This window comes from Chrysochloris asiatica, unplaced genomic scaffold (assembly GCF_000296735.1).
Source record: "Chrysochloris asiatica unplaced genomic scaffold, ChrAsi1.0 scaffold00246, whole genome shotgun sequence".
In the NCBI taxonomy this organism is placed as follows: Eukaryota; Metazoa; Chordata; class Mammalia; order Afrosoricida; family Chrysochloridae; genus Chrysochloris; species Chrysochloris asiatica.
In genome coordinates this window covers 1,718,751-1,732,826 of record NW_006408764.1, presented here as the reverse complement: position 1 = coordinate 1,732,826, position 14,076 = coordinate 1,718,751, and the positions used below count along the sequence as shown (strand labels likewise).

Genomic DNA, 14,076 nt, shown 5'->3' with positions numbered 1-14,076 from the left:
GTCCGTCGCATTGTTCGCCTGAAGCGTCCTGGGTGGGCCATGTAAAGCTCTGGCCAGAATCCCCCTTGTACCAGGCTGGGCAGTATATCTGGGTTGGGTCCTGGCAAACAGGGCTTCCCAGGGTGTAGACACAGAAAGCTAGCCCCCCACCTGCCCTAGGCCCTCCTACCCCCATGCTAGGATTTTATGGGCATAAGGCTCCATTGTCCCAACACTAGCGGGGGCGGACTCTTCAATTCGGCCTTGGCCCTATGTTGGAAGTTGGGAAATTCCCAGCCGCAGGGAAGGGCCTCCCAGGTGTCTTGTACCCCAACTCCATGAGGTGGGTTCCTGGGGAATCTCCCACTGCCTGGAGCTGCCCTGGGCTGGATCTCAGCCATCACTTATCCTTGAGAGCAACTGTGTGAGGGGAGCCAGGGATTCAGTTCCCTGGCCCTGTGTCTTCCTGAGCTCTCCCAACCTGAGAAGACAGTCCCCCTGTTACTACCCATGGATAACTGCAGCTCCCCCAAAAGCCCCAAGATCCTGGTGTTGGGGTGGGCTCTTTTCAGCCTGTGGGGACTGCCCTGAGGTTGATCTGCCCCACTTGAATATTTGCTCAGGCTACTGATGAGGTGGTATCCATGGAATTTTTAACTCATCTGGGAGGGGGGTTGTGCATGAACAGCTGGGAGAGAAAGAGAGACAAGCTCTGAGGGAGAGGCCTGAAGAAGGAAGGGTATAGGGAGACCTGGGGAGGAGCCAGGCAGACAGCCCCTCCCCCAGTCCCAGAAGCCCAGATGTCAGGTATAGAGTGGGAAGGGGGCCATTTCCAGGATTAGAGCTACAGCCTCTGAAACTGCAAGGGCTGCAGGGCTGGAGAACCCCTCACCCTGTTACAGAGCTGCTCTTTACTTGATGTAAGTAAAACCTTCCACACCCCTTGAGGTACTTCGGAGTCATTCGCTTTCTCCAAGACCCAAAGGGCCAAGTCCATCACCAAAGCTAGAGAACACAAACGCTGACTCCTAACTAAGGTAAAGTCATCTAGGTCCATTGTAACGCTGAGGATCAGGGACAAGGCAGGGTCACGACTGCAGTTTCTCCTTACTGAGGTCCAGACCCACTCCTAAACAGTCCTTGTGTCTACTGCCCTAAAAGAGATCCTGGACACCCCCTGCCTTGCTTGTGTGTCTGCATTCTCCCAAACCTACATTGGGTGCCCAGAAGGGAAGGTAGTCCGTATCACCCAACCAGAGAGGACTTTCAGCCAGCTAGGCTCTATGTGCAGCTGTGTGACAGCAAGTGTGTCCATGCCTGCTGGCCTTTCCACTCCTTAGTCACATGATAGTGGGCACCAGTGTCCAAGGGTCAAGATCATGGATCCCTGTATCTGGGTCCAGAGCAACTGTTCTTTTCTACCTTAGTTTCTCCCCTGGTAGGAGAAACAAAAGTTGGGAGAGAAATCAGTTTGATATGCCCTTTCATCACCTCTCTCTCTGATTTCGGTGAGGGTGGAAGGAGTCTAGGCCTGGGGAGGTGTGTCTTCCCCAGTAGGCCCAGGACATTGGAAGGCCTTCCTGCAGGCACTGCATGTCCTTTCTCCCTGTGCTGGGTCCCTGCTGCCCTCCTCCCCACATACAGAGGGGAATCAAGAGCTATGCAGAGCTCTGGAGCTATAGAGGACGTGTGATACCCAAGATGGGTAGTGAATGGTGACAGAGGGAAGGGCCTACTGCTCTAGGGCATAGCTCAAGCAAAGTCCTGGGGAAGATGGAGCTGATACACCCCAGAAACAGGGCAGCTGAAGAGCTGGGGTGGGGGGAGTGACCTACCTAGCTGAGCTGGGAAGGGGTAGTGTAAATGCAGGGCTTAGCCAGGGGATCTCCCAGGCTTCAGCACCCTGAGTTAGGGGATGGAGAGGTGGGGCTTACAGATGAGAGGCTGGGGTAGGAGTGGCTGACAGGCCTCCCCTCTGGGGGAATCAACCTGAGGGCAGGGTGATGGGGTCAGACTCTAAGCTAGGATTGAAGAGGCCACCATGAAGGGTCTCCTAACCAGGCTGTCCAGAGCTGAGAAAGTAACAGGAGTACCCATATGGGGTAGCCCCACTGCCAGTCAGACCTACTCCCACAAATTGCTGTGGAGAAAGTAAAAAGATCTGAGTGGGTCAGTCTCCTCCCAGGGACTGCTGGTGAGCAGTAGTGTCAGGATCCAGCCTAGTGCTACCAAGGAAATTGACCCCTAAGGCAACTGGACCACCACCAGAGTGATCTGGAACCCTCCTACCAGCACTCAGGGGAGGCCCTTCCCTAGAAGAGTAAGGGAATGCAGCCTTTATGTTAATATATGTTAATGAGCATAGAGGTTGCCCAAGTCCCCTTTTGCAGCATTCCCTGCACCTCCCTCTCTCAAGGCAAGCTCTGAAAAGGCAGGCTCCGCCCCCAGCCCCCTCTCCTCCTGCCCCACCCTGCTGGGCAATGAAGAAAACAGGAGTGAGTGAAGAGCTGTGATGTGGCTGGTGGTGGCTGGGGCACCTCCCTCCCAGAGGGGCTGACCTCAGTCTAAGAGGAATGTGCAGGAGGCGGGGGGCGGAGCAGGGTGGGGGGAGGGCCACAGCCAGAGGCCCTGGGTTCCGGGGGAGGCCCTTCCCTCAGCCCCTCCACCTCAGCTCTGACATGGCCCTCAGAAGGGAAGGGGAGCAGGCAAGGAGGAGAGGGCTGATCTTTCCAAAAAGGTGGGCCAGGGTCCCCTAGGGACATGGAGACCAGGCTGGTGGTGGGTGGGGGAAGTGTCCTAAGAGATCCCTCCCCAGGAGACGCCCTCACACCCAGTAGTAGAGAGTCAGGAGATTTAGATCTTAGGTGATACCTAGGAGAGACTGGTCATTTTCCAGGGCCTTCTCCCCAGCCCCTCACCATGCCTGAGTCCTCCTGATAGAATGCCCTGGTGCCCACGTGGCCAGAACTGGGAAATGTGTTGTTGGAGCCATTCAACCTTAATGGTTACAGCAGGTGTGAGTGGGAAGCCAAAGACCCGATCCAGCTCAGGCTGGACATTGAGAGGGCTGGCACAGCCTTTCACAGATGGGCATTCTACCCCAACTTCACCACCAGGCCAAGGGCAGGGGGGCAGGCCAGCTGGTGATGAGGGGTGGGGAGGCAGGTGCTGGGGCTTGGCACAGTTATTTCCAAAAGGAGAAACCAAGGTCTTGGCAGGCTGTTTACAGGCAACCCCAGGGCAAGAACCCAGGCAGCGCTCTGCCTATGGAAGCCCCAGAAAAAGATAGTGTCTCAGGACCCTGTGGTGGCTCTAGGGCAGGGGTACAAGTAGGATTAGGGACCGTGGCTTCCTCCTCCTGGTTTGTCCCATTCTGTTTAGACCCAGGCCTAACTACCCAATCCCCAATCCAGAATCCTTAGGGATTTACAGAACGCCAGTGTGACCCACAGCCAATGACTCTGCTTCTAAAGCACTATCTCTACGAAGGTCCCCATCCACAGCACAGCACACGATTGGGTGTCAGGTGTCAGAGCCTAGACCTGGGGTTGGGGAGCAGAAAGGAGACCTTGTAGGAATAGGGACAACTTGAGTTCCCACCTCCTAGGGATCCCCTTCCTGCTCAGGGGAAGGAACACATCTGGAGGAGGGAGAACAGTGTGCAGGGCTCAGGTGGGCCATGAGTCCCTTTAGCTGAGGATTGAGTCCCAGGATGTTGGAAAGATGGTGAGGGTCCTGGTCCCATTTCCTAGTAGGGACTCAGGGCTGAGGTGGTGTTGGGGATGGAACCCTGGACCTGCAGTTTGGGGGCAAGCAGGGTGCACAGCAGGGGTGGGTGGAAGCCTACAAAAGGCACTTGCTGATCTTTCTGGCTTGGGTGGAAAATTGTAAACAGCTGAAGAATTTTGCTTGGTTGCAAGGGGCCAGGCGAGGCTACCCAGGTCCAAGAGACAGCTAGCCGTGAAGTAGGAGAGGGCACAGGCCGGATTGCATCCCTCCACTTCTCCTAAAGGCCAGAGCCCAGCATTCAGTCCAGCCCAGGAACACCAGGTCCTGCTGGCTTCAGAATGTGGGGTATTTGGTCATGGATGGCCTTGCCCTTGCTGGGCACAGACACTTCTTCTCCAGGTGGTTTCTCTCACCTTCAATCTAGGTTAGGGGTTTGTGGGTGGGCCTACACCCTGTATCAAAGAATTCAGCTCTACTGTGTCTTCTGGTACTTCCTTCTCTCACTTCCAGCCCATCTATCCCATACCTCCCACCCCACACCTGTGGCTGCCACTGCTGATTGGGTGGCATAAACACCAAGAAGTGATCTAAGTGGTGAGGAAAGATTGGGTCCTGCGGGTCATCAGCCCTCCTTATAAGAACAAATCCTTCTCCGACCTCCAGCCCTCCCATCCCATCTTAGCCTAGAAGCTGTACCCCATTACCACTGCCCCTAGCTCCCCAGCTTTGGAGGGATAGGAGAGGAACCACCTGCTGTGCAGAGCCCCCTGGGGTTGGTAGGGGGTATCTCTGTTGCTTCTACCTCCTTTGCCCTTCTGGCCATCCCTCTTCCAGGACTTCAGCCTGGGCACCCTCCCACCTGGAGGCCTGTCAGGGGAGGGGGTCATCTCTGCCCAGTTCTCCCTATGTGCATGCTAGCTTCACTCTGCAGTCTCTAGCCAGTCCGGGCTGCCTGCCCCCGTCACCTGATCCACCCCTCCACCCCTTAAATTTTATGGCTTGTGAAGCAGCAAAGGCAGCTGGGCTTGTCTTAAAGGAGCCTCAGAGAGTGCCCTAGGCTTTTCCACTCTCCCTAGGCAGGAAGGGGCTTGGATGGGCAGGGGCCACTGCTGGAGTTCTTGGTGGAGTGTGGGAAGGAGATCCAGTGTTTCTTGGCATTGCAGACCTCATGGGCCTGGAAGAGGCAGCGGCAAATGTCAAGGGAAGGAAGGAGAGGCATAGGGGTCTTGGCATGTGAGAGACCCCACAGCTGGGCAGGGTTGTGGGTGGAGGAGTCCGGGACCTGCCCGAGAAGCTGTACTTCTGCTTGATCCTACCCAAGGACCTTTCCACACTCCAGGGCTCCTGAGCCCCTCACCTGCCCTGCCAGCTTTTGGGAAGGAGGGAGGGCATTGCAGCCATCTGAAGGGTCCAGGTAAGGGCTCACACTCAGAGGGATGAGCTCAGAAATGGTGAAACCTAAAGAAAGGCTAAGTAATGGGGGGGGGGGGGGGGGGGGCAGGGGGAGGGAAAGGCTTAGAGGGACTGAAGGCTCTGAGAGGGGAGGGAGGAGCAATTCAGCTGAGATCTGGAAAGTCCTTTAGGTCCTTGGCTCTCCCTACTCCGTTCCTCTAGGTCCTGAGGCCTGACCTCACAGCATCTCTATGTAATCAGCCCCATCCACTCCCTCTGGGGTACTGAGGGAGAGGTCAACTGCAGGGCTGGGGGGATGGCTCAGACTCTGGGAGTTGCCCCAAGTCAGAAGCTAAGGCTTCTGCCCAGCCCAGGGACCTTGGCTCTTCATCTCCTGGGTTTCTCACATGTCTCTCAGGTCTCCCTTTGAGAAATGGGTGTCTTAGAGTTAAAAGGAGTAAATGATGATGTTCACCTGCAAGCCTAGAGACATGCATACACATGTATGTATACCTGCAGGGCACATATACATGAATACACTTGTAGCACAACACACCTGACCCCACACAATGCACAGATAGGTACACACTGTCTAGACAGGCATGTGCCACTCATGTGAACACACACATTTGCAAATGCAAGTGCATGCCGCACACATCTACTACACTGTACATGTCTACAAGTGCACACACACACATATACACAGAAACACATTAATATTCACAGGCACCCACACCCTGGCTCCAGACTCAAAGGTGCCTGTGTTTCTCTGTGGACCTGTAAGCGAACAGCTACCTCCTGGAGGCTGCCCCCTACTTCTGTCATTGTGGCTCCCACCACTGGATGATTTCACTTAGTGCATTTGGCATCTCTGCAATGACTACACCAATCTCTGTGCCCTCCCTCATAGAGTCCTTGTCTGTGTCCCCAAGTATCCTCACTTTTAGTGTCAGGCTGGCATGAAGCAGGCAAGCAGTGTTTTTATGAATTAATGTTTGTGCATGTGTATTTGACGGGAAGGGGTAGCTGAGGAGAGTGACGTGGTATTGGGGCGGACGCCTGTCTCTGTGGGGGTGACCTCTGACCTTGAGGGTGTGCCCAGTGTGGGTGTGTCTGTGATTATGGCCAGGCAGTGCACCCTCCTAGGGGAGGGCTCGGAAGTGGAATGCAATGCGACCCCCCAGCTGTGTGCCCCTAGGAGCTGTAATCTGATCCCTGGGGACTCCCCCCTCTCCTCCCGCCCTCGCTGCCCGACTCCTTCTCTTCCAGATCCCAGGGCGACTCAAGATTCCTTCGCACACGCCTGCTGAACCCTGAGCTACTAGAACCGTCATCGTTGGGATGGGGCGGGCCACTGCCGCCGCCATGATCCCGGGTTTGGCCCTTCTCTGGGCCTTGCTGCAGGGGGGTGCTGCCCTCAGCACCCCGCGCCTGCGGCTCTCCTTCCAAGGTAGGTGCACCTGGCAGGCCAGAGAGCTGAGCTCAGGTTGAGTAGAAAAGGGACCCAGTTGGAGTAGGGTAGAGGGTGTTGTGCTTGCTGTAGTGTGGCTCCTTTTTGTGCCTGTCAATGGACCAGGTTCAAGGCTGATGTGGGAAGACTCAGGTAATTTCCAATTAACACTGTACTGGTTTCTGCCTGCCACCTCTCTGCCTATAGTCTCCTCGTGTTTTCCTATGGCCATAGAATGTGCCTCTGATCCCTCCTCTACCCCCAACCAGATCATACCCCTGCCACAGAAGCTGCAATAAAGTTGAGGTCTGGGGGTGACAGAGTCCCCCTCTACTCCCCACTGCACAGGAGGAAGGTGGTGACTAGGCAGTGGTATCTACCCGGCAATTTTGCTGAGCTCAGGCTGGTGGCTGGTGGCAGGGGGGCGTTCCTCAGTTTGACTTTGGGGTTGGGGTTCTGGCTGTCCCTACATGCCCAGCCTCCCCCGGAACCCTGGCGTCCACAAGCCTGGCCTCCCAGGGTGCCCACACAGAGACACCGCTTGTCCACGCATGCCCAAGCTCAGCTTGCTTCCCCTTCTTGGAGACTGGGCTGCCCACCCCAGCAGCTATGCACATGTACCTGGGGTGGGCCTGACTTTTTGTGTATGAACTCACGCACACACATGTAAACTCACACTGTCCCCACTTTGCAGAGCTCCAGGCCCGGCATGGGCTTCGGACCTTCCGGCTGGAGCGAACTTGCTGTTATGAAGCCCTGCTGCTGGATGAGGAGCATGGGCGCCTGTTTGTGGGTGCTGAAAACCATGTGGTCTCCCTCAGCCTGGACAACATCAGCAAGCGGGCCAAGAAGGTACCAGAGACCCCTAGCCTCAGTGCTGCCTAGGGAAAGAGCTCAGGAACCCCTCTCCAGGATGTCTGGAGGGGTTCCGTGGGGTGGGACCTGAGTGGAGAGACCCTGACTTGTGCTCCTCTCCCCACCATAGCTGGCCTGGCCGGCCCCTGTGGAATGGCGAGAGGAGTGCAACTGGGCAGGGAAAGACATTGGGGTGAGTAGCGGCTGCCTAGGCGGGGAATGGGGAGGGTCAGCCCCTCACTCTATCGACAGTGAATGCTGCTAAATCAGAGGCCTGGGGTGAGGGCAGGGGCTCTAGGTGGCTGAGATCTTGAGGTGTTGAAACATGGTGGTCTGAGAGTCATGGGGTCTATGCAGGCCTACGATTCTCCATGTACCCACACTGATGAGGGTAAGCTAAAATGGTCACCAAGGGCATCTGGGTGTCTGTAACCTAGGCTGGTCCTTAATGGAGCTGATGCAGAAGGGAGGAAAGGGCTGGGTGCCACTGGTTAGATGGGACTCCTTGAAACCACTTCCCTGGGGAGGAAGCCTCACTGCCCATACCTGCCCACTAGACTGAGTGTATGAACTTCATAAAGTTGCTGCATATCTACAATCACACCCACCTGCTAGCCTGCGGCACTGGGGCGTTCCATCCGACCTGCGCATTTGTGGAGGTGGGCCACCGACTGGAGGTAAGGCCAGACCTAGGCAGAGAAAAGGGGGGCAGGAGGTAAGGAAGGGCGTGGCAGTAGCAACTCTCCTCCTACCTCCCAGGAGCCTGTGCTTCGTTTGGCCCTTGGAAGCCTAGAGGATGGCAAAGGGAAGAGTCCATATGACCCCAGGCATCGGGCTGCCTCCGTGCTGGTGGGTGAGTCCAAAGGCTGGGACCCCAACAGACTTCCTGGAATCCTCAGAGACTCTAGAACCTCATGAAGTCCCAAGAACCCCCTCACAGCTACTTGACTACCCCAGATGTTATCTAGGACCACCCACTTCAAGGACCCTCAGCCTGACTGAGCAGCCCTTGCCCTGTCCACAGGGGAGGAGCTGTACTCGGGGGTGGCGGCAGACCTCATGGGCCGAGACTTTACCATCTTCCGAAGCCTGGGCCAGCGGCCGAGTGTCCGCACAGAGCCACATGACTCCCGATGGCTCAATGGTGAGAGGCTGGTGGGCCAGGAAAAAAGGGGCCCTCACTGCCCTATGGGGCAGATTCCAAGCCAGGCAAGGCTCATGAAGTGAGTGAACAATGGGCACAGCCAGGTGTCACTCCACGCCTACTGTGTGCCAGGTCCAGTGCCAGGTGCTTAGAACACAGTGGCAGACAAGAAAGGTAGGCGAGTGCCTTCTTTTGAGTTCACAGACTGAAGAACAAGTATATAAGACCAATTCAAAGGACCTTGAGGCTAAGGAGAGAATAGAGAGGAAGAGAAAGGAGATTGGGTGGAGAGCAAAGACAGATGTGAAGTAACTATACCAAAGCAAAAGAGAACCATTCAGCAGGATTGAGGGGAGAGCATTCCAGTCAGAGGGAGCAGCTAGGGAAAGGCCCTGAGGTAGAAACATGCCAAGGAACAGGCTCATAGAGGGAACAGTGGAAAGAAGTTAACTTTGAGCCAGGGTAGTTTATTCTGGGAGCAGTGGGACCCAGGATGTCGGTTTTCAGCAGAGGTGGAACATCTGCTTCCTGGTATGGAGGATTCACAAGTGAAGGAGAAGGAAGAGAAACTGAATCCCCATCTCCTTCCCTCCCTCCCAATACTGATCCACTGGACTGGGTAACACTGAGGGGTTAAATCAGAGGCCTCCCAGGGAGCCTTTCCTAATGCCAGATAATCCCAGTCTCTGCTGCCCTCTTGTGGCATCTTCTTGCCTTGCAAGCCCTGCTTTGAAGCAAGCCCCAACAGAACTGTCTGGCTTCAGCCAGTGTAAGGGGAAGGGAGGGATCGGTTTCATCTTTAGGACCAGGATTGGGGAGAGACAGATGGTTGTCTGGAATCTATTCTTATCCCTTGCTTCCTACTGCTTCCAGAGCCCAAGTTCATTAAGGTCTTTTGGATCCCAGAGAGCGAGAACCCAGATGATGACAAGATCTACTTCTTTTTCCGTGAATTAGCGGTTGAGGCGGCTCCAGCACTGGGACGCCTGTCCCTGTCCCGCGTGGGCCAGATCTGTCGGGTAAGGAGTCCTTGGGGCCACACCCAGCATCCCCGTCTAACCCTTTTGTCCTCCTGGGGCTCCACCAATCCCCTCTCTTTGTTCAAAGAATGATGTGGGGGGCCAGCGCAGCTTGGTCAACAAGTGGACAACCTTCCTGAAGGCGCGGCTGGTGTGTTCTGTGCCAGGCATTGAGGGTGACACCTACTTCGACCATCTCCGTGAGTGCACAAGTAGAGGGGTGAAGTGGGGGAGGGGGCTGAGGCACACCCCTGGAGCTCCCCCCTCAGCCAGACTGCTTCCCTGCAGAGGATGTGTTCCTGCTGCCCTCAAAGGACCGCCAGAGCCCTCTGCTCTACACTGTCTTCTCCACATCCAGGTCAGACTGGGCAGGGGAAGGGACACCAGGGAATGAATGGGTGGGCTGGCCTCCCAAGGCACTCCCCTCACTCCTCTCTGGTCTACACCTGCAGCAGCATCTTCCAGGGCTCTGCAGTGTGCGTGTACAGCATGAGTGACGTGCGCCGAGCTTTTCTGGGACCGTTTGCACACAAAGAGGGACCCATGCACCAGTGGGTGCCTTACCAGGGCCGTGTCCCCTACCCAAGACCCGGCATGGTGCGTGGCCCAGGAACTTGTGACTTCTTCCACAACCCACTTCAAAGCCTTAGGGTTGGAGAACTTGGCCTGGGGTCTTCTTGGTGAATGTGGTTTCTTTTTTCTTTTTTGTTATGAATGGGAAAGGCTGTGGTTATCATACAGGGTTCCTCATGGAAGGCCATGTTTCCTTCTTCAAGACTTTCCAGGGCTGACTGGTTCTTCCCTCTCAGATCCCCAGGGCAGGGCTCTATCTCCTACCTACCATACCAGGCTGCCACAGCCACATCTCTCCTGTACCCCTATTCCCAGTGTCCCAGCAAGACCTTTGGCACCTTCAGTTCCACCAAAGACTTCCCAGATGACGTCATCCAGTTTGCGCGGAACCATCCCCTCATGTACAATTCAGTTCTACCCATGGGGGGGCGCCCTCTCTTCCTGCAAGTGAGCTCTGGGTACACTTTCACCCAAATTGTTGTTGACCGAGTAGCAGCTGCTGACGGACATTACGATGTCCTCTTCATTGGCACAGGTGAGTTCTCAATGACTACTTACAGGACCTCATGAAGGCCTTTTGGGCTGGTAGTGGAAGCTTTTCCTGTAAAGACCCACCTCCACATCTTTGCCTGGACTGTGCTCTCCCAACATCTCCTGGATGTTACCCTGATTATGTTGTTATTGTTGTTAAGTGCCGTGGAGGGTTCTGACTCACAGCGACCCTGTATGGGTTTCCAAAACCTCATCTTTCTCCTGCAGAACACCTGGTAATTTTGAACTACTGACCTTGTGCTTCGCAGGCCAGTTTGTAACCACTACGCTACCAGAGCTCCTTTTTATACCAGCCCTGATTATAGGAATCCACAAACTCATGGTGAGGGTGGAGGCTTCAAAGTCAAGAAGACCCCCAGCCCTGACAGTAAGCAAACAGGGGGAAATCATCCTTCTCCTCCCTGCAGACACTGGCACAGTGCTGAAGGTAATTTCCGTCCCCAAAGGCAGCCGACCTAACTCTGAGGGACTACTCCTGGAGGAACTGCAGGTGTTTGAGGTGAGGCTGCTCCCTGGTTGCCCTGGTTCGCCCCACCCCACTGAGCCCTGATCCTTGCATCCCTCCTCCCACTCAGGATTCAGCCGTTGTCACCAGCATGCAGATCTCCTCGAAGAGGGTGAGTGACCCGAACGGTGAAGGGGTGGGATGAATTGAGTGCCAGACGCCCCACCCCCACGTTCGCCTTGGTAGTTCCAAAGCTTTGGGTTCCGGTATAGGTTCATCCTTGGCTAGACCTTGAGACCTGAGTGTTCCCACCTGGCAAGTGGGAGAAGGATCCCTGACTGGTGGGAGGTGGGCATGGAGCCACCCTCGGTCAGCCTGGAGTCCCTTATGTCTCCCAGCACCAGCTGTATGTAGCTTCCAAGAGCGCGGTGGCCCAGATCTCGTTGCACCGCTGTGCTTCCCATGGTCGCGCCTGCGCGGAATGCTGTCTGGCTCGGGACCCCTACTGTGCTTGGGACGGGGCCACGTGCACGCGCTTCCAGTCCAGTGCCAAGAGGTGGGCTGGGTGGGGCTGGGCTGGGGGGCACGCTGCTGGGTGGGCTCTAAGGGTCTTTTACTGCCAAGGTGGAAAAAAGGACTCACTGAGGCTCCAATATTCCTACCAGGCGGTTCCGACGACAAGACATAAGGAATGGCGATCCCAGCACCCTGTGCTCCGGAGGTTAAGTGTCCCAGCTATCTCTACCCCTCTGCCTCAGAAGACGGTCTGCCTCACCCGGCCTGAATCTAACATTCTCCTCACCTCCAGACTCATCACGCCCCAAGCTACTGGAACAGAAGGTGTTCGGCGTGGAGGGGGGCAGCACCTTCCTAGAGTGTGAGCCCCGCTCTCTGCAGGCCCACGTGAACTGGACTTTCCAGCGCGTAGGAGAGGCGGCCCGAACTCAGGTGAACCTTGCTTTGCCCTTCCCAACCCACCTCCTGTCCCGCCCCCACATCCAGCAGAGACCCTGCCCAGGCTACGGAGGCTCTTACCTACCCTTCACATCTGTGTGAGGGCCCGCCTTAAGAAGCCGAGTAGGAGTAGTCATTCCTTTCTGTTTGAGCCCCCTACCTGCATACTATGTCCAAACGACGCACCATCCTATTCAGTTTAGACGCCTAACTACCGGACATCCGGGAGAAGCCCCACCCCACCCACTGAGGTCTCTGGCCCATCTTCCACACTCAGGTGAACCCTGTCTCGTTCTAATCTTCACACCTGCAGACCACTGGCCCTGATGTATGCAACCTTCAAGTATACACCTTCGAGTACCCCTTTTTCACCCAGCCCCCATGCTCCTTTGCCTCACTGCCCCTTGATCAGGCAGGGGAACCCTCTTCCAAGTCCCTGACGCCCCTGTCTCATGCCTACCTTTCCCGCAGGTGCCAGTAGAGGGGCGTACGGAGCACACAGCACAGGGATTACTGCTGCGCCGGCTGAGGCGCCAGGACTCCGGCGTATATCAATGCGCTGCTGTCGAACAAGGCTTTTCGCAGCCGCTGCGTCGCGTAGCGCTGCATGTACTGAATGCTGCACAAGCTGAGCGGTTGGCACGGGTCGAGGAGACTATGCCTGCCGCGCCACCCGGCCCTAAACTCTGGTACAGGGACTTCTTGCAGCTGGTGGAGCCCGGTGGTGGCGGTGGCCACGGTGGTGCTCACTCACTGCGCATGTGTCGTCCGCTTTCCGCTTCTCGCCCACAACCTCCTGAGCCGCAGAGGAAGGGCCGTAACCGACGGACACATGTCCCAGAGCAGCGCGCTGAGCGGGGCCCACGCAGTGCTGCGCACTGGTGACCAGGCCTTCCCCATGCTGGGGAGCAGACTGGAGATGATGGGCGGGAGAGGGGAGGACACATCCTGGGTCGCAGAAACTGAGAAGTCCGGGCCAGGTACATTGCGGTCCCTAAAGGACCAAGACACCAACTGACAGGCCCTGGCCGAGGGGCAGCGCACAGGCTTATTTATTAACAGATAACCCTTGAATGTACCCCCAGGAAGGGCGGCCCAGGCCGGGTGCAGACGTCCTCCGGTCCGGAGAGGACAGCAAAGCGGGGCTTCAGAGCAACCATTGGAGCCAGGGAGGTGCCTCGAGTGCCTACCCCAAGGGAGGAATCCCTTCCTTGGGCAGCGAGCAGGAAGCTGTGAACAGGCCAGGCTGTACTAAAGTAATGCAATAAACATTATCAGCCTACGCTGGAACTGCAGCAGTGGGCAGCTACTAGTCTTAGGATTTTCCGTGTGACCACGGGGACACTTTGTTAGCACTCTCAGAACCTGTTTATCCTATTCAAGTTTAGGGTGGGTGGTTTCCATGTAATTGAGTGGTATTTGTAGGGCCTTTGGGGATACTAACATGCACAGTAGTACATTTTGAGTAATTTCAGGGCCAAGTGCTATGGGAAAAAAAATGGGTGATATGGTAGAGTGTGAGAAGGTTTCACTGAAGGGGTGATATTTAAGATGAAGGAAAATGAGTCAGCCACGGAATGTCTGGAAGAAGAACGCTGCAACAGGAGGGAACAATCAGTGCAAAGGCCCTGAAGTAGAAACAAGTGTGCCTTTTAAAAAAAAACAAAACACATTTTATTGTTGACAGTTTACAGACAAGATCATCAGCTTTACAGTCAACAAATCATACTGTTTCATCTCAATGATTGCAATCCTCTGTGCAACAAGTTATCTCATTTCATGTGGTTCCTATTTCCATTCCACCCGCCTTCACATCCCTTCTCAACTTTTCTCTTAATGTTGCCCTTTTGATTTTAAATGACTGACCATTCCATGGTGAGCATACCTTACCAGTTGTTGTTGTTGTTGTTAAGTGCCATCGAGTCGGGTCCGACCCATAGCGACCCTGTACAGGGTTTCCGAGGGTGTAAATCTTTACGGGAGT

The 14,076-nt window shown here is 55.6% G+C and overlaps 1 protein-coding gene across 2 annotated transcripts; it reads left to right on the top strand.

Moving 5' to 3' along the window:
* The first annotated feature begins 6,441 nt into the window (after window positions 1-6,441).
* Window positions 6,442-12,977, top strand: SEMA3B (sema domain, immunoglobulin domain (Ig), short basic domain, secreted, (semaphorin) 3B). Of its 2 annotated transcripts, none has more exons than XM_006873577.1 (17): window positions 6,442-6,550; window positions 7,245-7,402; window positions 7,536-7,598; window positions 7,963-8,082; window positions 8,165-8,258; window positions 8,430-8,549; window positions 9,423-9,568; window positions 9,657-9,768; window positions 9,857-9,926; window positions 10,024-10,165; window positions 10,457-10,676; window positions 11,101-11,192; window positions 11,269-11,310; window positions 11,537-11,694; window positions 11,804-11,859; window positions 11,947-12,086; window positions 12,564-12,977. In XM_006873577.1, exons 1-17 carry the CDS (start codon window positions 6,442-6,444, stop codon window positions 12,975-12,977), a joined length of 2,256 nt encoding a protein of 751 aa, XP_006873639.1. The 2 variants fall into 2 exon arrangements, with proteins under 2 accessions (XP_006873639.1, XP_006873640.1); XM_006873578.1 differs by having other exon boundaries at window positions 10,021-10,165.
* Window positions 12,978-14,076: the final 1,099 nt, after the last annotated feature.

Bases quoted from the DNA above. Each gene is read 5' to 3' on its own strand.
- SEMA3B (XM_006873578.1), top strand. From the start codon at position 6,442: ATGGGGCGGGCCACTGCCGCCGCCATGATCCCGGGTTTGGCCCTTCTC. The intron at 9,569-9,656 runs GTAAGGAGTCCT...CTTTGTTCAAAG, and splicing joins GCGTGGGCCAGATCTGTCGG to AATGATGTGGGGGGCCAGCG. The intron at 11,311-11,536 runs GTGAGTGACCCG...TATGTCTCCCAG, and splicing joins TGCAGATCTCCTCGAAGAGG to CACCAGCTGTATGTAGCTTC.